Consider the following 24,511-nt stretch of genomic DNA (forward strand, 5'->3'; position numbering starts at 1 on the left):
CCATTCATTATGTTTAATACCGAACATTCAACTACTGAAAAAAAAAAAATGACCAAAAACAAACACATAGATGTAAAATGATTTTTCATTGAGTGGAAAATAGAAACAAGTTGCACATATATTGGCAAAACAAAAGTGACTGAAAATAATAATTGATGTGTGATGAATAACATTTAAAAAATTGTCTCACCTGGTCATTGGGTCCCACTGACAACTGGCCGACTTGACCGAACATTTCAATCCAGCTTGTACCCTCTCGGTTGCTGCGATTTTCATTCACTACAGTCGACATGAAGCCTTTCCTGAACCATACCTTTGACAATAACAACAACAAAAATCACAAAACATTGTACGGTATTCAAAGTGACTAACGTCTCTATCTACACTTTGATGATCATCAAGGACTGGTAGCCTGTAGAGGAGAAGCATGATTTGGAGCCAAAAACTACAGGATTTATCCTACTTCATTTTATTGTCTTTATCATCATTACATGTGAGAGAGTTCGTCATTCCATTTATATCACACACACAAACATGCTCACACACATAAGCCACACATAGACATCCTCTTCCTTTTACAATCGATGAGTTGCCAATCTCAATAGCAGGAAATTGAATCTGCATACTCCTAAATGCAATGATGCTGCAAACTATCCCCAATCATCTGTTTATCCTATCAAAAATTTTAGAAACTTTCCCTGGAGAATGATAAACTATTACAATCTAACATCTAGGGCTTCGGGCATTAACTATGAAGAATGGATGGAAGTGAAAGGCAGCTACAGAGAATAGAATGAAAACTTGGCAACTCCACACCCTGGATCTCTGCAGTACATGTACTTCTGTATTACCTTCTTATCTCTTGTCAGGGCCCACACAACGTTGTTTCCCATCGTCACACTGGCCAGCAGTCCTTTTTCGGGTGGACTAACGTACGTCCAACTCGTACCTGGTGGGGGGAGATGGGCACAAAATTCACAATCTCTTCGATGAGGTCTGATTCTGACCTGGCACTTGCCAAAGTCACAGTCCTGCAGCACTACCACATCACTTAATACCAGACTTGGGTGTGTGTGTCATGTTTATACTGGTACTCTATGTTGAATTACAATATATGGAGGGGAATGAGTGAATTTGAATGAAGACTTCTTAAAAAGCACTTTTAGGAATTGCTGTGTTCTGCTCAGGAGGTATGCATGACTGGGAGAGAGTGGCGTGTTGGGAGGGGGGGGGAGGGGTAGAAAAACTAAAAGGTATAGATATACATTGTATGATATCCTAGAGCTGATTAAATGGTGACCAAATGTGACGGGTGGATATATAGCTCAGGAATGAACAGAAGAAGCAACAGATGACAAAGGGGATGAAGAGCATGGGAATAGCAGGGCCAGGAGAGCCAGTTGTGCACACACACAGAAGACAATTGTAAACAAGATGGCTGCCTCAAAGAGCATTCCAAAGAGCAATCAGGAAGATACTTGTGTATTACTTACAGGTCAAAATAATACTCAGATCAGGGAGGCTTTTGAATTTTATTTGGAAGCCATGAAGAGAAAATGAAGTTCTCAGAAAGCCTCCTGCAGAACAGGGGATACTTGGCAGCTCTGATATACAGTGTACACGACACTGATCATAATGGGTCAGTGTCATTTGCCTTGTTTCCATAGTGTGTGTGCACGTGTGTCACTGCACTAGCACTCTACTCTTTGCAAGACATTACGACGTTCATACAGAATAATATGATTATGTAATTTAAAAGAGGTCAAAAGTCAACAAAAGTATGTCAGAATTATTTTTGCAACACACCATTCTTCTGGTAAAGTCATAATAGGCTTTCAAATAAACATAACTTCAAACAGACACAAACAAAATATGCAGTAAGCTGTTTTACATCATTTATAAAATTGTAGACATTAGAGCAATATTGCTGTACAACGTACCTTCCGGGGAGCCATGGGCCATTATGTACTGAATTTTCAGTTTCTAAAGGGTAAACCTAACTGAGTGAGCAGTAGAGAAGAGAGAAACCTCAGTGGCACGAAGTCTCTCCCATCTTACCTAGAGGATGGTCCCTGGAGACACCGATGCGGATCACCCCCTGGCCGTCCCACGTCACTCCCCACACCACCCCAGTAGGGCCGACGGAGAGCTGCAGCAGCCCCTTGCCCTCTGACGTGAAGACTTCCCGCCAGAGGGAGCCCTCCGGGTTTTTGCGGGTCACACCAACTCTACAGAACACCTGAGAATCGGGCAATAATGATTACAAAATTACAAATTTGTTAATTTTGTAATCAATATGTTATCCATTTGGTACAGTACATGTTACAGGACTTGGTTTCACAATATAAGGCTCCACCTTCCTGTGAAATTCCTAATGCTTCATAATTCTTTATGTTGATGTTCATATTTTGTATCCGTTGCAGACATGTCAGTTACTTTATACACACTTGACGACATGAATCTGAATGTAATGTTACATGTATTTGTACTTTGTGTATTTTCTCTGTTTGTTTGCAGGGTTTTTATGAAGTATTGAATAAATAAATCCAAATCCAATCCAAATCCAATCCAAATCCAAAAGAACATCTGGGATTTCAGTAGCAAAAGTGTGCATAACTTCTGCCATTTTCACTTCTGATTTTTGTTAACAATAAAATGGTCATTAAAAAGTACTGTATTACAAATGGAATCTGTCCATAACTGGCATTGCTAGTTAACAGTCATCATCTAAATATAAAGTGTGCATATTACAAAATGAACGTCATTTTGTAAGACTCTATCCATGTCAATAAAAATATTCTATCAAGTATATTATGTCGTTTTTATAGTATATATTTTCATTCTGAACAGCACAGCATGACCTCTCTTGTTATCTTTCATTTCATGGTTAGTTTTCCCTTCTTTAAGTTAGAAATACAATGATTTCATTTCTATTTACAGAAAGAAAGTAATTATCAAACAAACAGGAACTCGCATATTTCTCAATCTCTGCCTTTTCTTGGAACAAAACAGAAAAAAGAAAAGTGAAAACAAAGATGCTTGCGAGTAAATATTTTCAAAAAAAAATCAACTATAAAACAACTAATGAAGAGATGGCAGCATAACATCTGAGATTGAAAAGGAATACATCAAAACAAAGTATCATAAGATATGATTTATTATACATCATTATGAGAGATCTGCACCTAATGTGACATCACAAATATCTATGACATTTGACCTCTATTACCAATATCTCACACATTACCTTTCCGAGAGCCGATATGGCCCAGACCGAGAGGTATCCCTCCGACTGCCCAGGAAGTTCATGGCCACCGACTGATAATTCCATTAGTGGCTCTTCCAGCGGGTCCGAGTGGATCCCTTTAATCTGAAGACACCAGTAAATAGTTTGATAAGGGGATTCACGTTTGTAGTACCAGTAAAGATTGCATTATCTTGTTGGCCATCTTATAGGCCTTCAACCTACATCCCCCAAGGAATTGTCTATGTGACTGACTTTGAACTCTAAATATTGATAAATGATGGGCATATGGCATCTTAAAGTGAAAACATAGTTCTCATATGGCTGCAGAATTGTCAATTTTTGCTCTAAAATGTACACAAATGGATAAGAAATGTGTGGCATAATGCTGTAATAACACAATTTCAGTTGGGTTACGATGAAAATGTGAAATATTAATCAAAAAGCTTCCGCCCCAAGTATTACAATCTCAGAGCTCAACGGAACGTAATTGTTATGTGATGTTTCATATTTGATTACCCCGATATACCAGGCCCTAGTGGTATCAACTGCATTTGAGAGTAAATTGCCTGCAGCGTGTTCTGCAAACAGTTCAGTACTACTGCTTGGACATTATTCAATCATCCCGTTCCAGCATAAATCATATACCCACTACTGAGCGGGAGGGTGCTTCAGGAATAAATGTCAGTGTGCCAACTTTCATTATTTCACAGTTTTTGATCTTGAAACTACTACAAAACAGCTCATTACTGTCTAAGTGGATATTTTCGCGCGACTAATTTTTCGCGCTTGGCCGGGTAAGAAGAGTTTTGCTTGTTTTTAATTCCACGGAATCAAGACATCACGCACAGGAACAAATGGCAAGCAAAAATATTCGCGTGCTTTTATTTTCGCGCTGGTTTGTGGATGCGCGAAATGCGTGAAAATTTCAACACCACGAAAATTTCCACTTTTACAGTATCCCAGCAAATCGGGTAAGCCAGACAAGTTTCTAGGTAGAGCTTTCTGATATATTGCAAGCAAATTCTAAACATTGAGAGATGAATTCTAGCTTTCAGTGGTAATGCACATACTGACTTTAAGTCTTCAATGAGAGCACAGCTATGTATCATTACAAACAAAAGGGACAGAGAGAGATTGACATTGACAATTTCAAACAATCTGTTACCATTTGTTTGCCTGATAATGACAGGTGTACAAAAAAAAAAAAAAATGGGCTGCATCGATCATAGAGGTACCACATACAAAATATCATGGAAAAAACAAAGACACACACAAAGAAAAATACAAATGAAGGTTTGAGACAGAGACGAGCACACGCGAGAAAGTACAGATTAAGAAATACCTGAGCCCATGCATCCGTAGCGATGTACTTTCGGTAGCGAATCCATTTTCGCCTTCTGACACAAGAGTTCCACCTCTTCTCAGACGTGTAGTTGTCATTGGTATTGAAATTGACCGCATACTGCCAGCCCTGGTTAATGACACAAAATGTCATTGTGATACAATAACATACAGAATGTAATTTAACTCATCCAGCCACTTTGCATTCAAATCATGTGAGGAAGGCTGATTATTAATAGCTTGAAAGCAGGTGCCACTGTTTGTTTCCAAAACAACCTGCATTCCTTTTATCAACATTTTACACTTTTAGTAAACAACATTCAACAGAAACATCTGCAGGACACACTCTGAGCATTGCGCCGAAGCAGTATGGCTTCAAGTGGACCATTTACACATGACACCAAAGGTAACTGGTAAAACTACTGCAAGAATTTAGTGAAAAACAAAAACACAGATAGTACAAAAATCTATTCATCCAATCACATTCTCTACCAGTAAATGTGGGAAGATCTTTTATTCAGCATTAACGCATGTTGCACTGAAGAAAGATACCGTCTCCACAACAGCCTGAGTTGATGAAATAAGTGTCCTAAAAACTACAGCGTACAAGACTGCAGTAATCTACTAAATCTGTTCCTAGAAATACCTGTTACCTTCCGGCATAGCTCTTTGCTATCATGTTGAGTTTTAATAACAGCAATTGACTGTGATGATGACTTTCATATCAAGCACATGGGGGGGGGGGGGGGGGGGGGGGGGTGGGGAAGGCAGGGAAAAGACAGCATGTAACTCACAAAAACAACAGTCCTCATGGTAAAGTCTTCTATGGCTGTTGAAAAACAGCCATGGCTGGATGTTAGTACCGTCAAATGAATGGTTACATTTTTTATAATTGCTGCATGAACCACTGCAATATGCTGTCATGTAAACAGTGATACTAACATATCACGACCAGGGTATCTCTGCTTAAATTAAATGCTCATGCCTTCTGGAATCATTGATTAAATGGTATACATAGACATGAATTTAATAACAACTTATTACATGTATGTGAAGTCCACATGTGCAAAGTAATTTCCTTAGATTTATTAAAATGATCTTTTTTTTTTTACTTCCATGTTCTGTAATTATTTTTCCTCTCTCTAACACACACCCTCTCTCTCTATGTTTGGAAAATTCCTGCTACATTATAGGGCTAATTGCTGCTTCTCCCTTTGTAATTTTGTACAGGTAATTACAAACATCATCTTTATTCATTTATGATTATGATTATGATTATGTTTTTTTTTTTTTTTTTTTTTTTTTTTGCTTACTAAACTTATCCATTCTAGGGTCCTTGACACTCCAGTTACAAACTGCAGCATGATACATGTTATTTCCTTTCTCACCATATAGCATGAGGCAATGAATTCATTGAGCTATTTACAGACTCTGCCGTAAAGCCCTGCTCACGTGCCCTGCATACAGCTCAGCAATGGTAAATGACACTATTATTGTTGGTGTATTATGCAAGACGGAACTCAGGTAATGTGTAGATCTATCACATAGACTTTACTCTCCATTATACGAATGTTGTAACTTTGCTGTGTTGCACGGAGACATCTTTATGTTTCCAGCATACATGCTATCTCGATTTTTCAGCAAATGGTTTAGTCTCTTGCCACCAGTCATTCCAAGGGACTTTGTATATAGACCTTATATTCTGTGTTTCTTTTTTCTTTTGTTTTTTTTAGGGGGGGATTACACTTTAGGTTTTACATTGTACAATACTCGATTGTTTCAATTTTTTCTGAGCAAGATTTATGGTTAACTCTCATCAACTGACTTTGTTCCTATTACAAAGCAAGAGTAAATTTTGTTTTACCAAAGGCAATTAGTGGTGGAGTTGATTCATTAATCAAAGCAATTGCTTCACTGTCTGAAAAACTTGACAGAGGGCTTTCTCTTTTCAAAAGTTCTACTTCTTCCATGTGAGAAAGATGTAATTTGGATCATCCCCATCATGGATATTATGAGCAAACTGGGCTGATTTTCCACGGCAAGCGTTGTTGTCTCTCAGCCAGATAAATTCAGGTGCTTTAATTCTCCACAAGCCTCAGCTTATGTTTTGGTTTTCGATAACTTCCTGAATGAGAAATCTGATGTGGTCTGGTTTCTGGTGTACAGTCACGTGTAGGTTTTCACAGTCACTGGGCAAGATACAAGGGTTGGTCAATCAGAGTGTGCATTTTATTTTAGTTTAATTTTATATTTATTTTATTATCATTATTTATTATTATTATTATTATTATTATTATTATTATTATTATTATTATTATTATTATTATTATCATTATTATTACTATTATTATTATCATTATTATAATTACTATTATTATCATTATTATCATCATCATCATCATTTTTACAGAGATGGGCTGAGCCAGATTCAAAATGCCATCATCACTAACACTGATTTCTGGTAACCTCAGGTCAAAATCAGTTTTATCACATCCTGTACTGCTTACCCTTTTCTCTCATAAATTTGCTCAAAGGAAGTTATGAACTACCTGTTCCAGTTCCCCTATCCAAACACAACTCTTGCAATGCAATATGCATACAATGCAGCTTGACAATGTACACGTTGTATGTGACAAATCACCTTTGGAGTAATTATATTTTTGTTTCAAAGCAGTTTCGCTTATTCTTGCAAGTCGTACTGTTCCCTGTGAAACTACTCAGAGGTAATCTGCGTATTTTGACCCCCACTCATTAAAGGAACTACTGTATTGACGTCAAATCAAACGGATACTGTTGTATACCTACCTGGGCCATTCCTCTTTTATCACCTATCTACTAGAATACATCTACTAGCAATAAGATAATTATATTTGCATTACAGTTTATATCAGGGAATATGAGAAATGCAAATATGCCCCCTGCTGGTTTTCATTTCATGCCACAAGACAAATTATACACTACGTGGCATGTGAGTGTAGCAATGTGTAAATAAAAAAACATCAAAAATGCGTCAAAAGATATAATCAATTTTCTTTTTGTAGTACCTGTGAAGCCTGAAGCTGTTACATTGTTTGACTTCACTCAGACGTCATATAATAAGCCAGCTTGTTGACACCCACTCAATAGAGATGATAAACAATTGACGGTTTCACTTTAGAAAATGATAGTACACAACCTAAGTATGAGTTATGCCATCTTACAAATAAATACCAACTCATTACTGTACATACTTAGGTTGTATGGCATTCACCTGCATCACTGTAGATTATGAATTACCAGTACTTGACTGTTGTCACAGCTTTCCTACACACAACTGTAAACTTGTTCTCTCTACCATACACCTGCACATTGTCATAAACAGAATAAATTGCAACTACAATTGTACAATAATTTAAAAAAAAAATCAACTACACATTTAAACTCCATCATAACTACAGGCAAACCGTTCAAATACATTGTCAATGACACTTTCAGGACTTGTAGGCGAACACTAAACATTGAGTTTTCATTTTTTTTTTCTACATCACCTTCAAATAAGGTAGCTGCATGGAAAAAGAAAATTATTATCACATATTCAGCATGGAAAGATTACAAGCACTAACATGAGAGTTTACTAATAGTAGGCATTATGGGTGGTTCAAAGAATAGAATGTTAAGATACTAAGCACGATATATCTGCGGACTGAAAATTTTGAGGATTGGAGCCGACAGCCTTTCTCGCGGCATGAAATTTTTGCGAACTGCCACTGGCATCTAATGCATATTGTGTAGGCAAGAACTTTTGCATGCAATTTAATTTCGCGAATGCTGGCGATCGCGAAATTCACGAAATTAAAATGCACGCGAACATTCCTCGTTTTACAGTATTCAGCATATTTGATGAATACATGCAGTTTGGGATTTTCAACATTTTGTTATAAATATCATGCAATTACTGCTTAAAAGGTACATCAAACCTTAACTGTTGTCTCGTCACATATAATTTTTGATGCCTTCCTTCTGAGATAATACAGTGTAAGAGCGTTACCATTGTGAGTTACATGTTGTACATACTGATGACATTACCTCAGCTGATTTGTACATGCAGTTGCAACCAATTCTATTAATAACTGGATAGAAGCAAGTGAAAGTTCACAATTCCACAACCTTTTTCTTTTTCATTCGAAGTCCAAGTCCTCATGATGTTTTACCATCTTGTTTCATCTGTTTACTTTGTTAGTTCTTGACCATGGTGACAAACTGAATTTCAAATTGTCATTAAATCAGGGTGAAGAAAAGAAGCACAAACAGGGGAATCATGCTTATAAAAAAAAGGAAACAAATTTTGCTAACCAAATATCTACAGTGAGGGAATACTGCAGACAATATGACATAATCTACCAAGTGCCCTAAGTTTAGTAAGGTCATGGTTGCACATCCAGACTACAGAGAAAGGTTATTCACTCATTTGTGACAAGCTGCATACCAACTACAAGTTTATATACTCAGGTTTATCCCTTTTTTGTCTGTTTTAAAACAAAATAACATACGAAAAGAATGATATACACATAGATAGGAAAGACTTGAAGCCGTAGTAAAAAGTATAAATATTGACAATTGGCATTCCATAAACCAATAAGTTGAAGGGAAGGGATTTTGGGAAGACTATTGCTATAAAGGTTAGCCAAACCTGGAAAATATTCGGGAATAACAGGCTCTTGCGAGTGGCCCAATTCCAAGAAAATTATTGAGGGGGAAACAGACTTCTTTCAGCCAATATCCTAGTGTATGTGTTAGTATTTGTACCAGGGCAAGTCCAAGATAATGTCCCCTCAGATGCTCAAAATTCATCTTGATTTAATCAAAAAATTATTGATATCATGTTGTAGCCAAAGAGTTAAATTATATATTTCCAGCAAAGAAAATATTAAATTATGCAAATTTATGCAAGAAATATGGCCTTAATTTGCATAAATTTAAAACAAACCTTACGTATGGGACAAATTAAAAATATTCATCTAAAATCAGTTGAATTTGTCCTTGACCTAGTTCCTATATGGACATGATCCCTGTATGAGCTAGTATAATTTCCAATTGGTAAGACAAGGTCAGCACATTAATTATGCAAATTATGCTCTTTCCCAGAACGAAGTGTCCCATACGTAAGGATTTGAGTATGTTTTTTTAAGTTTATTCTGAAGATTTCTAACATTGACCAATCATACTTTAAGAAGTTCTAATTCATTCATTTTAACTCCAGATTAGCAAAACTAAATGTGGAAATTTAATTAGTCCTTCATCTTATAACTAATTAAAGTTTGCTTACGTATGGGACAAATGCCTTACGTATGGGACATTACATGCAAAGTGAATGGGAAAACCGCGTTTTGACATGGACACTATATATGTCCTTACATTTGTTTGGTTAATGGTTATCTTTGCACCTACTCTGAAGGATATGTCCTATATCTACCTCTCTTACTTTATAGTTGATCTCAGGGAGAGTGTAAGAACAGCATTATTGAGTCATTCTATGATTAAGAAAGGAAAATAACAAATATATATAATTTCTTATTTTCATTACAGGCTGTGCAGCTGGTCTTCAATTAACATTCCTCCTTTTAGCATTTTGATATTGGACATTTTCTTAATTCAGTTATCATTTTCAACTCGATCTCTCTACAAAATTACTTTGTCCTAGAGAATGGGATTCTCTGAGTGTCATTTTAGGTGCAGTACACTGTTCAGCATGTACTACAGGCTGTACAGCCTCAAAAGGAAAATCAAAACAATTGTGCTTGTGGTGCTCATCAATGACAACATTACAGGTCTTACTGAAAAGAAAAATCACTTGAGGTGACAGCAGGTAACTTTGTCATTACTTGAGTTGATAGCAAAGGAAAAACCCTACGAGAATACTTTTTATTTTGATATGATGTATAATATTTCAACTGCACACCCTCAGAATATGTCATGACTTATCAAGGTCATGAACATGATTTCTGAAAATCCTGTAAAATGAAGACTATAGTTTACATTTGCCATGAACCACAATATCAATACTGGTTCTGTGGTTGGAGTGCTAAAAACACAAATTACACAAACAAATAGGGAATTCAATTTTCTTTTCTATATTGCGTTTGAAGAGACAGATGTGCTCTGAGACACCTTCATCAACTCATACAATGTACTTACTTTGTACCCCACATCTACACAATTATCAACATGATGCATTGCAATCTGGTAGTGTATGATCAAATCAGGTTATTAGAATTAATCAAAATTGTAAGTTTCAGATCAGTGAGTTACTAAATGTTTCAAATCTAGAATTACATTTTCAAAGATTTGAATACTACAAATGATAATCTTTCCTGTATCACTACAGTGTACACAAGCATATATGTACAATATGTATGTACAAAAGTATACACAAATTTTGTCGTCTTTGGTTTCATAGACCTGAAACAAAGCAATTAAAAAAAAAAAGCCAGCATTGGCACATGTATACATTCTTCTATCTCTTTGTTCTACCACGGCTTTTAAAATCTAAAAGTTTCATTAAAATTTGATTGATTTTGCAGAAACTAAAATTCACATGGCAAAACATGATGATTACAGAACAAAATGAATTACTCTTGTTGTTGTTGTGTTTTGTGCTGCATTTCAAACAATTACAAAGCTCTGTAAAAACTTAGACAATTGGCAAGGTAAGTCTAGAACTACTGAAAGTACCCACTTCAAACTGTATTTGCAAATTACACTGTACATGACATTTGATTCTACAGTTGAAATTATCAAGACTACAAATTAGTCATGGTACATGTGCATATGCTACATCAAGGTCGCAAGCTAGAATTTGCACATTTTTTTTTTTTTCATTTGAAAAAAAATATTGACCAGAATATTACAAACGGGCTAGAAATAGAGTGTCAGTATATACTGTATCTATATATGTGTAGACATCATGAGGACAGTGTTAATGCCTGATGGAATCCAAACTAAGACATTAAATTGTAAATTGGTAATTACTTTTATTTGTCTTATTTTAGCTTTTGTTAGGTCTCTGAACCGGGAAAGTACCCACTTAGCAGTCTATTTCATTTGTTATATGTTGTAGTATGATTTGTGGAACTGAATATGACACTATGGGGAAATTTAAAGTCATTCCCATGAAAACACTTGTACACTAAAGACAAATGTCCCATACGTAAGTTGAGCCATGTCCCATACGTAAGGTGTACTTTCGTTAATTAAGCCAACTTCATGAAAATATGCGCCATTCTTTTGCAGTGAAACTTTGCTGAAAGATACTTCAGTATTGTACCTTTCTTCACTATTAAACAGAACTTGATCAGTAAGGTACTTTCAGAGAATTTTCAAATCAAACTTTATTTTGAAAAATCCAGTTTTTCTCTGGTCCCATACGTAAGTTGCCATATTTTTCTTAATAAAATAATTGTGCCAACCGCAGAGGCTGATAATGTCACTTACCCCTTTGCCCGTGGGCTGACCCTTGAAGTTCTCGTCGATGTGCCAGTCCGATTCCCACTTCCAGTGCTTGTTGGGCAGCCGCACGTCGGAGGGGCGCGGAAAGAGCCTCCCGCCTTTTTCATCGCTCCATGGGGAGCGGTCCGAAAAGATCAGGTTCTTGTCTGCGTACCCCTTGATCGGCGCCCATCTCTGACAAGAGGGAGACATAATGGAGAGAGATTTTAAAATACTCCCAACATGAAGGCTGGGTCAATATAAAATTAATATATACAGAAACAAAGAAAAGCAATAAATATTGGTATCATATGAATCTTAATATTCAGATTTGCCAACTCCACTGAACTGCTGTGTTCCAGGTTTAGAAGCACTGGAGGTGATTCTTTGATTTCGGGATCAGTCACAGCCCAAGGTTTTATTTGCACATTTTTTTTTTCCATACAGGTGCCAGAGAAAGATAGGAAAATTCTGGTCAGACACTTGCTAACAAATCCCATGTATACAAAATATCTGACAAGAACATAGAAATGCTATTCCTGATACTTTCTGAGATTGCAGTTTCAAAGATGCATCCTTCAACATGCTTGCCAAATGTAATGTAAAAGTCACTGCCAACTTCTGACTTTTAAGGAAAAAAAATTCCCTTATAAGATGGATGGATGTACACATATGAACTATGCCCCAAGTTGAAACAAGTACAAATTGGATTTCCTTGTTTGGTACTTCTGGATAGTCTTTTCCCCCCAATGATCCTAAAACAAATGGAGGGGAGGTTGTAAAGAGAATAGATGTATCATCTTCTGCAAATTGTAATGTGAGATACAGAGGGTTTGTTTCATTTTCAACATTAATTTGCTGCGACTCACTCACACATTCCTCATTGTTTTGTCTGGGTTTTTTTTTTTCAGGGTCTTGGAATATGAAAATGTGATTAAACACAATGATCAAGTTGACTTGAGTAAAATCAGGCAGACAGAATCATAGAGGAATTATTCATCAAGACTTGACAAGAAATAAGACAGTCACATAATTTTAAAGCTTCACCTTTTTCACCAAATATAGTGATATTGGTCAGAAACATACAAATTAGAAGAGGCAATGAGTTCATGTACAATGTACCCACAACTTTCCCATTGTTAAGTACCCAAAACACATATATTTAGTTTCACAATTTATTGTCAAGAACTTAGCACCTGCAACCCCTTTCCCCCATAAAAGTCTTCTTTGCTAGCAGTAATATTGCATGACTGTAATAATATGATGTGAAGGATGTCAATTTTTTTTTTGAATTCCAGTTACTAAAACGAAGTTCATTGAAGATCAATGTACGGGTCAATGAGAGATTGAAGAGGTCATTTATAATACAGTTGTACATAAATACATCCTCCACTTTGCATTATACTGTAAAACCAGAAATATTCGTGAGATGAAATTTTAACAAATTGGAGCCATCCGCCATTTTTGCAGCATGAAATTTTCATGAATTGCCACTAGCATTCAAAGCTCTATAATAATGTACACAAGAACTTTCACATGCTTGTGAAACTTGCAACAAAAAAATAGTGTTTTTACATTATGTGGTTGCCTATACCCCTGCTGGTCATCGTTTTAGGCCGTAGGTCATTACTTTCAGATAGGGCTACTCATGCATGCTGCAGCCTTCTTTCTCAGACCACTGGAAGAAGGTGTGGACATTGCAACTGTCTGGATAAACTGACCATATTAATACATGAATACACCCACTCAAAAATATTTTCTACACACACATACACACACACACACACTTCCTACTATATTTAATGAGGGTGAGATTTCATGCTGCTAGAATGGATTAAAGAGGGAGAGGTGAAATGGTGCAATAGACTGACCTGGTTCCTGAAGTGAACTCTAGACATAGAAAGGGAACGGCATTCCTGGACACAAACACACACACACACAAATGAGAGAACTAGTGATGTTTGGTTACCATGGTGCGAGTGAGAGCGCATCACCAAGAGAACTGGTATCCGTGCTGATTAGTGATGTTAGTAATGATAGATGCAATGTTAGTAAAAGAGGGAAAGATGACGATGTTCAAAGATGAGGATGTTGATGGTGATGATGGTGATGATGGTGATGATGGTGATGATGGTGATGATGGTGATGATGGTGATGATGGTGATGATGGTGATGATGATGATGATAACAACGATGATGAGCTAAAGCCCATTGTATAACTTCGGGAGACCATCAGGTGAGAACTTCTTAACAAATCTTCTCTATGATTTTGCTGTCATATGAAGTGAGATGTCATATTCTCACTTTGGGCAAACTTTCAGGATATAATACAAAATTTACTCAAAGACTGACAATCAGTCCAAATAGCACCAAAAGCTTAAAACTTGTCAAATGAACTTTATACAGGCAAGTAATTTTTTAACGAGATAATACAATCTAAACCTTGTATTGCTATCTCACTTCCAGGATCAATCAAAACATACAGTACATGTATATCAACTACTACAAATATGAATATATTTTTCTGGGTATTTTATTTTATTTTATTATTTTTTTTTTTTTTTGGGGGGGGGGAGTTCTCATATTGCTCATTTCCAAATATCTACATCTGCTGACATTGTATACATATTTCTTTTACTTGGTCTGCAACGACTGTAGTTATGCGAAATTGTTGGGCATTAGCTGGTTTGTATGATCCAAATGGGGTAGCCATTCAGATGCACAGATATAATACCAACAAACTCTATACTTTTTATTCTTAATATTCATATAGCAGCAGAGATACCAACATTTATAATGAAAACAAGGAAAAGCAGAAATTACGCGGTGCGTAATATATGTCCCCGCCGGAAGTAGCATTTTGTAGCAAAATGTACGATATAGGTAAAAAAACAAGGTCAAAGGTCAAAGAAGTCAAAGGTCAAAATTCTGTGTAGCAGTTTTGAAGCCCTCACCTAGTGCCATCACATAAAGCAAACGGAATCGAAATCGGGTTAGCAATGGCAAAGGAGTAGCATTTTGTAGCCAATGTACAATATAGGTCAAAAATCAAGGTCAAAGGTCAAAGAAGTCAAAGGTCAAAATTCTGTGTAGAGGTTTTGAAGCCCTCACCTAGTGCCATCACATGAAGCAAACGGAATCAAAATCGGGTTAGAAATGGCGAAGGAGTAGCATTTTGTAGCAAAATGTACAATATAGGTCAAAAATCAAGGTCAAAGGTCAAAGAAGTCAAAGGTCAAAGAAGTCAAAGGTCAAAATTCTGTTTAGAAGTTTTGAAGCCCTTACCTAGTGCCATCACATAAAGCAAACGGAATTGAAATCGGGTTAGAAATGGCGAAGGAGTAGCATTTTGTAGCAAAATGTACAACATAGGTAAAAAATTAAGGTCAAAGGTCAAAGAAGTCAAAGGTCAAAATTCTGTGAACAAGTTTTGAAGCCCTCACCTAGTGCCATCACATAAAGCAAACGGAATCCAAATCGGGTAAGAAATGGCGAAGGAGTAGCATTTTGTAGCAAAATGTACAAGATAGGTCAAAGGTCAAGGTCAAAGGTCACAACTGAAATTCTGTGTAGAAGTTTCAAAGCTCCCATGTAGTGCTATCATATAAAGCAAACAGAATCAAAATTGGCTCATAAATGACAGAGAAGTAGCAAATTGAAGATTTTGATAACACACGGACGCACAGACAGACACACACACAGACAGACAGACAGACACACACACACATGTACAGAGGCCGTTTCATAGTCCCCTGCTCGAACTCGTTCGGCGGGGACAATTAGAGGAGTTCATCAAAACAGCATTTAGGAGGGGGGGTGCTTGTCTGTTGCATGCATTTCAATACTATAGTCAAAGAGAATTCCTAAATCACACAGGACTGTAATATCCTCTCAGCAGGACATGAAGAGATATCTCAGTGTTGAGGGAGTCTCATGCAGGACCAGGGAGACTTGGCAGCTCTGCCAAAGTTGGTGTTCAATATAGAATTTGAGGAAAGTGAAAGAGGACAAGAGTGACACTGATAATGACATCATGAGCAATAGAAACATCCTGGTAGATCACGCTATTATACAAATGATGCACAGGATAGAGTGCGTTAGTGGAGGCGTATAGTGCACTCGAGGGTATTTACAATTGTGAAACATGCACGAGGCGAAGCCGAGTGCATGTTACACTACATTGTAAATACCCGAGAGTGAGCTACGCCTCCACTAACGCCACGAAATAATCCTGTGCATCATTTGTTTTATAAAATGGGTTGAAAATTCGAAAACTAACAGCATTTTCCAGCGTTTTTCACGTACCTTTGTGGGTCAAGACGTCCGAAGATGTTCGTCCCAAACATTTACTACAGTACGCACGTCGCACTCGGAAATCCCGCACATACAGTATAAGTATGATGGGGGGTTGGGTTTCCGGACACTTAAGTTCCCGCGTGAAAACTTACTTATTTTACATAGAATATGCACCCTTTACCTTAAAGACTTGATATAGACTCCTCATATAGGCCTACTAGACAACATACTCTGAAAACGGCGTGAGAATTAACCTGCTAAATCGTTGGATTTGCCCTTCAAAGTGACTCCATGTACGCATCCGGTCCCACAACGCTTGGTCTACTGTACTGTACAAAGTGTACGTATATAAGAGTATACGTACGCCACACATGTTATGCACCATTGAAGAAAGGCCGGCCGGCCGGCAGCCCGAACTAGAAGTTGTTTACAGGATTGACAGCGCGTATGCATGCAATTCAAAGGAGCCGCCGCGCACACAGACGATCGGCAATAGGATTTAACACGCAGTGCAATGGGACTAGAATAAAGGAAGCACATGTGACTCATTTCAGCGCTTCCTATTGGCTACATTCTTGAACCCATTTTATAATGTGATACAGCATGACTTCCATGACTTTCATCAAAACACACAAAAAAGAAAGCTGTAGTGTGCATTATGTGTTAAAACAGCTTGAGAAATTGTGCAGTACATGCAGTTACATAATCAGCAAGATGGTGCTCCTTAGACAATTGACTTGATGTAGTCATGCAGAAAGGAAAAGGGGGGGGGGAGGCACAGGGATTACTAGTTTCTGGCCATGTTTGAGCACTCAAAAGCGAACCGAATCGTACCATACCATACCATACTGTACCATACCATCCCAGATTGGAAGCAGACTCAAGTCAGAAGGGTCACACATTACGTAGCAGCTACAATACAAGTGTCCTTTATAGAGAGAAACAACTCTTTGTATACTTTTCTTCTCATCAACAACTGGTACAGTACGTTTTCGGAGCACATTGGGAAACGGTCCACTTTTGATATGGTACGGTACAGTACATTTGGGAGCATTCAAGCTCTCCTCTGGCATGGGTATGGTACCCTTTAGGAGACTTAACGCTCAAACACACCCTCAGGCATGGCCTTGGCACTTAATATGCCTTGTATTTGGTGATGAAGTTACCATACAAGTAATTCTCAAGTTCTATGTCTGTCATCGCACAGAAGCAAGACATGATACTACATACTGTCCATTCATTTACTGCAATGCAACAGTTCCCCTTTCACAATAAAGAGGATATCCGCATGACAGATTAACTCCTCTGTGTAGCACAATGCAACATGCAGTGACAATGCAAGGGATTTTTTTCCTTTCCAGCTACATGTACATGACCTTATTCATGAATAGATCATGCACATTGACAATTTCATGATATTTTTTAATCATGGGATGAAATACAAAAACTATGTGAGTTCATGAATGCTACGGGTGTATGATCATTGTATAGAATCCTTTTTCTACTTTCTAAAAGCATAGGAGAGGCTCAATGTCAATTTTGATTGACACTTTGTATGCATTTCCGTAGGAAAAATAACAGGAAGCAATAGGAGAACTGTATGAACCCATTAAAAAAAAAGTGATTTTCACTCTGCAATGCCACATAGATGGATCAATTTTCCCTGAAGACAAAAGTGGCAAAGGAAAAGCTTTTGTTTGGGAGCATTTATGATTGTAAGAAAAGTGTATTATCTACAGAAACAGCAACGAGTATCAGACTGGATAATGACACTACGGGCTACTTCACTACACCAATACAAATTACAATTTCTCACCTTCTCTGAATTTGGATAGAAAAAGAAAGTGATCCCGTAAGAATATACCCATGTAATATAATGATACCTAGGGCAACAATTACATAGCATCAAGGCAGAACATATCCTATCAGACTTTAAGTGCATGAGCTTCGCTTGCATTTTAATATTAATGGAGTGCTAGCTGATGACAAAAATGAGACACAGAAATGATATTGGCCAACTGCAGCTATTGTGAGCATGTCTGCATGAAGATTATGATATTTTGCTTGTTTTTCATTCATGAACCCATATTTTGAGGTTCTATTTCATCTGCAAATGAAACCATGGCCAAAATAACTGGGTTTAACTTGTAGCCTCATAAAGATACCCAAAAATATGTATCATTTTGGAAACTGAACAGGTCTTGAGCACAGCCACTAAAAAATCACTCAGACAATGCATGAGAAGACTTCGCCCAACGATCACTGCGGAAAAAAAAGGGCATATTTTCAAATTGTAACTCGCCCTGGATCATACTCTCTTAAATTACAAGTGCTACTCAGTTACTTCAGACCATGATTTCAAATACAAAACCTTCTTTGAAAAAAAAAGAAGTATCTAGGGAAATCATCACTTTCAACTTCACTGAAAGTACAAGATAAACGCACCTGATTTTCATAGGTGTATTCGAGACAGCGAATCGGGACATCGCTGCCAAAAACGTAGATGTACGGCTGGAGGTTGGACCCTAGGCTCCACACCACGTGCCTCGCTGCGCAGATCCGCTTGAAGCTCAGCACCTGCTTGGTACCATAGGCCACGCTGCGCAGCTCCCAGACCTGGCTCTCGGTAGACAGGGCGTAAGCCTTCCCGCTGTTGCCGATGGCCCACAAGTACGACGCTGGCATTCTCGTCGTACTCTCTCTTCTCCCTCTATCTTGTTTTTTTGTTTCTCTGCTTGCCAAATGCTGCTAATTTTTAAGCAGCTCAAAATTCAGCATAATGCCATGATGAGGTAGACAGAGTATACCACAGCCCATCTGAAATGTACAAAAGTAATGCAAAATATAGAAAGAAATTTAAATCATTTGACTTTTGGATAAAACACAAACAATGATATAATGTACAATGCACATCATTCAGTACAATGTACAGTAACTGTACATCCACCAGTATCTATTCATGATGAATAAATGGTACTGCTAAAGATTTTTCATAACTAAGCCTCAATCCTGTTTGCTTATAATGCTCCATATTTAATCAAGAATCTTTCTTTCAGTTCGCACACCACAACAAAAACACAGAGGATTTACCTGGTGTACTCACAGCTGTAGCTAATTGGTCAAATCTGTAACATCAATCAGCCCAGAGCCATGGAAATAGGTTAAATTGTGACTGTTTATCAATTGAAATATCAACATTTGTATTACAACTCACCTCCATCAAAGTGGTACATTCATTTTATTCAAACCCGCAGCACAGCATCACATGCTTCACAATATTTCACAATCATCACCATGCAGTCACATGTCTTAATAGCCTATTTGATTTGGGTACAATGTATCATACATGCATGAGTTGATTCCATTCTTTTGCCAATCTCCAAGCATCCCAACTTTCATTGTTTCCCCATTATTTTAGGTCTTCTTTTTGTGGGGGGGGGGGGGAAGACTTTCACTGTTTACCTGAAGTTTCCAAATAAACCTGGCACTAGAGGATTTGTCCCATGGCACTGGCTGAAAACTCAAGAAACACATTAAAGGCCACCTGAAATTCTGCTGATGTAGACATACAATTGTAGCATGTATTTTTATCATATATACTTAAGGAGTTATTTCAACACAGTTGGGTTTTTATATCATTTACTTGCATCATCACATTTTTCATGGCTTCTGCAACAATTACATGTAAGTCCGACCCTAAGAAAAGATATATGCCTTTCGGCTATTATGATGTCATCTCCATTAAGGTCAGCTAAGTTAATAATAACAATTGATACTTCATGGTTAGTACTTGGTGCAATAACTCACAATAGCAGCAGAAATTTTAGGATAAAGCCATTCCTACACAGCATCAACTTCTGCTAATTGCCAAACGGTTTTGAGCTCTTATTCTAATCCATATAAGACCAAGTTCCACTTCTAATGAGTTTGTGTGCTAGTCAAGATTGTTTAAAACAATTGTATCTGTGATGATTTTAAAACAAAACCTTTTTTTTTTTTCTGGGGGGGGGGGGGGGGGAGGGATGTTTATGGATAGACTAGTTCACACCAGGGCCCCGTTTCATAAAAAATTGATATGATAGCAACTCTTGCTGGGATGGCAATTGTCATGGTAACAGCAAGAATCCAGCTTCCTGATTGGCTGTTGCTATTGGAAGTTGTCATTCCAGCAAGAGTTGCTACCCTAATATCTTTTATGAAATGGGGCCCTGAAGAGCTGTAGTGTAAGACAGGTTGATACAGTGTTGGATTTGTTTAATTCTTTTCTTTTTCTTTTCTTTTTTTTTTAGGGGAAGGGAGCAGGGGGCAGGAGTGGGGGTGGGGGCTTTAGCCCATTGAAGATGAGTCCCGAGAATACTCAGGCAGGTGTAATAGGAAATGCATGTTCTGGCAAAATCAGTCCATCCTCAATGGGCTAAGGGTCAAAAGGGTTGACTGACACCATTTCCTAAACTGCTCCTAGCATGTGGTGTGCTTACACTATGCCTGTTGAAACAGCTTCAACTGTTTCTGAAAATATTTCCTATTATGAAAAGCTGTAAACATGATTCAATTCGTTTGGAATACACCCTGTATTTCATACACATAACATTTTGATTTTGATTTTGCAATTTGATACCACTTTGGTACCTAGGTAGGTCCCTACCCCGTTTATACTGTGCGCAGGTTTTCGAGCCTCCACAAGGAGGTTCGAAAACTTACTCAAAGAAGTGGTCTCTCATCTGTTTCTATTACTGCGCAAGCTGATTTCGTCCAAATCTGGTCCTACCAGGCCCAACTGGCTTCATTCCCATGGTAAACGCATTCCCCTCCAATACATGGTGCCACCTTTTGAATTTCTTAGCAGAATCTAGATCTAAAACCGCAATGATCGAGCGTGAAAGTGTTCAACTTCAAGTTGTGCCGCATTTATCAGCGGCAGTTGGTCACGACGGCAGGTTGTTTACGTTAGCTGGCGATGACCTTCAGTGAAACTTCCAGATCGTCATGCTATAGCAGGTTCTGAAACAACTCCCTGGACGTGGTTTCAGAACTTGCTAACGTTACTGCAGGTAACATTACAATAATTACACAGTAGATCGACCCTAGTACGGTATTAAACCCTAGGGAGCTGTCGCTGGTGCGGTAAGACAGTAGAGATCGTCAATATCAATACAGCACATTCATAATTTCATGTCACATAGATCTAGGTAGACAACTAACGTCAATTACAGCTTAGTCGCCACTTGCGTGTATCTCCTATGCACTCCCGGGTTTGCGAACTAACAATAGGCACTGTATTAGTTCGCCGCCCATAGCACGCCACTTATCATTATTAGCGCATGTGTTATACACACACTTCAATGTAGGAATAGGATGCATTGTGTTTCATCGCGTTTGAAAAACTGTTAATCTGCCACCTGAAATCCATTCAAAATCAAAAACATTCTCGCATTAAAAATGGTTTTGTCACCTGTTACATATGGACCTGGTAAAATACATTTGGATTACAATTAAATTCAGTTTCTAGATCTATTTGTGTTTTTATGGAGAAAAAAGGTGAATTAGGTATGTCTTTTGAGATTGAGCGATGAAAATCTGTCGCCCCAGCTAATCTCCGATTGCCGCGTGCGTTACATGCGATGTGAATGTCTGGCGACTTAAGTAGATGTCTAGACCTTAGTGGCGACTTGTCGACATTATGCATACATTTTAATAGCACCTCCTCAACATAGCCCACACGAACGCAATCCTCCACGGCTATGCTTACTACAACTTTATACAAGTAGACAGAACCTAGGGGCTAGTTAGAACCACACAGTGTAGCATAAATCACTGAGAATAACGTTAGACTAAGGGTAAGTGATCATACAACTGTATTCTACCAAAGATGATCTTCTTCTCCGAGCTGGCTTCTGGAGCAAGGAGCATTGGAAGGCCCCTGAAGCGGTACAAAGACAGCCTGAAAACTTCCCTTGGCCTTGTTGCCTGTGGCATCTGATCAGCACGTAACTGGCAGTCACTTGCCTCTGACCTCACCGTCTGGCGCCCAGCTGTCCAAAGGGGTGTAAGAATGTTTGAGGAGAAGCGCCTCAGGAGCCTGGACCAGAAGCGAAAAGCCCGCAAAGAGAGGATCCCGGACCCTACTTCTGCCGTGGCATGCCCAACATGTGGCCGCATCTGTGCGTCCGCCTTTGGGCTCCGCTCCCACCTCCGGCGTCACTGACATCATTTGACATTGTCGAACCCAACACTTTGAACAGACTTCCATAATAATATTATGTAGAGTAACTGCGTTAGTAAGCGGCCGTGCAGCCGTTCGCGGCAGGTACAACATACACGGTAATATACCGCTAAACACTGCGTTGCACTGTTACATGCACACTACACATATACTATTAACACACTAGCAATCAACAAAAACCAACCGATAAAATGGGCACGATCTCTTACGAAAGTGAAATTTTCTCACCTAAATGACAACATATCGCATCCAAAATGAAATTTTCGGTACTTCTTAACATAACAGTTAAGAAACAATGGTCCAAGAAACTTGATTTTTTGTCGTTTTCTCGATGTTCATGGATTTTGAAAATATATCCTCACGTAAAATAGAACTTTCGCGAGCCGATGTGGGCCGCCATTTTTACCGGAAAGTGGATGTTACCATCGAAAAAAAATGAGAAAAACACGAGAAAGACATCAACAACACCGCCAGAATTGCGATCTTGTTTGCGGCCAACGCATGTGCGCCCGCTATTTTCACGTGCTTTCGCAATGGGAATTGGCGCTTACGCAATGTTCGCGAGACATGTGAAGGCGTTCAGCTAAAGATCGCGGAGCACGCGCGTATTGCATAGGGATTGTACATCGTGCCGCAAGCAGAAATACTACGTCGCATATCGCCCTTATCGGCGAAAATTGTGCCGGGTTTTGCCCTGGTAAATCATGAAAACTGCGTTGGTCAATGGTAAATTTCTTTTATGAAAACAATTGCGTTATTGAATAATCTTGTCTATGATATATGAAATTGTTGAAAATAATTTACCTGATTTGTTTACAAGTTGGAAAAACCCTTAACAATGCTTAAACTGCCGCAAACAGGATATTTTACTCTAGACCTCTGCTCTGGCATGGCTCTGTCTCTGCCTCTCTGCCTGGCGCTGGCTAGGCTCTAGCCTCTTCATAATTATTAACGTGTTGGAGGCACTACTACAGTAAACTACAACACTCTAAAGTCTAACCAGTTAACGTAACTCAGAAGTCTTAACTAGACGTCGATTATCAAAACAAACAAAACAGGTAAACTTTACCGGTAACGTTAGACTATACGGGTAGAGACTAACACGTTAGCACAGTAGCAGACGTAGATACTCTAAATACTAATGCTGTTTATTTACAGTGTTCGAACTTTCCTTTTTCTTAATTTTTTGGAGGTTAATATTAATTAGATGGCCACTTACACAACCATTATCTACTTCTGTTGTTGGTTTGCCGGTCCTCGCTCACCACACTACGCTGCCCAAGTTCACAAAAGTCTTGCACCAGTGGGAATGTGCTTATACATTTCTTGTAATTTTGACTTCCAGGTGGTGTTTCTGTCTCTCGATCTCACACACGGCCACGGGACATACCAACACTACCGTTTGTGTGTGCACCAGTCGCAGTACGATCTTTGCGCAAAAGAAGAGCAGTGAAAGATAGGGGCTAGCTCACAGAATTCTAGTTCTGTGGGCTAGCTAACGTCCCGTGGAAGATCTACTGTACGTACATGTACAGAATACACTTGACACACACGCAGTTTTCGTCTACACACTTCGAATATAATCACACAGAAAGATGTATGGGATGCGGTTGGGTGAAAAAGTTTTACTCTTTTATCGATTTTTGTAATTTCTCGGGGGGGGGGGGGGGGTCCCGAATTGGACATGCATTTTTTTTTTCGCTTGTTATTTTGTTCTTTTTTTGTTCTTTTCTTTTTTCTTAAGGACTGAAATAGAACGATAAGTGAGTGCACACTTTTTGTGGAATACATGTATTCGGAAAATTGACCATCACCCAAGTGTAAGATTCATGGAGGGGGACCAAGCAAGGGGAGGGTCGGAGGGGGTAAGGGTGGGGTTTGTGGGGTATCCCCCACCCATCCGAGGGAGCTTTTGCATTTTTAGAAATGAAATTCAACAA

General features: G+C 38.4%; 1 protein-coding gene across 1 annotated transcript in view; it reads right to left on the reverse strand.

The window, feature by feature from the left end:
• LOC139741096 (tectonin beta-propeller repeat-containing protein 1-like) overlaps window positions 1-24,065 on the reverse strand; it is a 41,328-nt gene extending 17,263 nt beyond the window's left edge. The window contains 8 exon segments of the mRNA XM_071651685.1: window positions 191-313; window positions 852-949; window positions 2,059-2,239; window positions 3,248-3,370; window positions 4,590-4,718; window positions 12,059-12,247; window positions 18,794-19,165; window positions 23,791-24,065. Coding sequence (XP_071507786.1) covers window positions 191-313; window positions 852-949; window positions 2,059-2,239; window positions 3,248-3,370; window positions 4,590-4,718; window positions 12,059-12,247; window positions 18,794-19,033 — 1,083 coding nt within the window. The 5' untranslated portion in view covers window positions 19,034-19,165; window positions 23,791-24,065.
• Between the last annotated feature and the right edge of the window lie 446 nt (window positions 24,066-24,511).

The sequence above is a fragment of the Diadema antillarum genome, unplaced genomic scaffold, assembly GCF_040938485.1.
Source record: "Diadema antillarum isolate AM-2024a unplaced genomic scaffold, OU_Dant_1.0 seq00000901_RagTag, whole genome shotgun sequence".
Classification (NCBI taxonomy): domain Eukaryota; kingdom Metazoa; phylum Echinodermata; class Echinoidea; order Diadematoida; family Diadematidae; genus Diadema; species Diadema antillarum.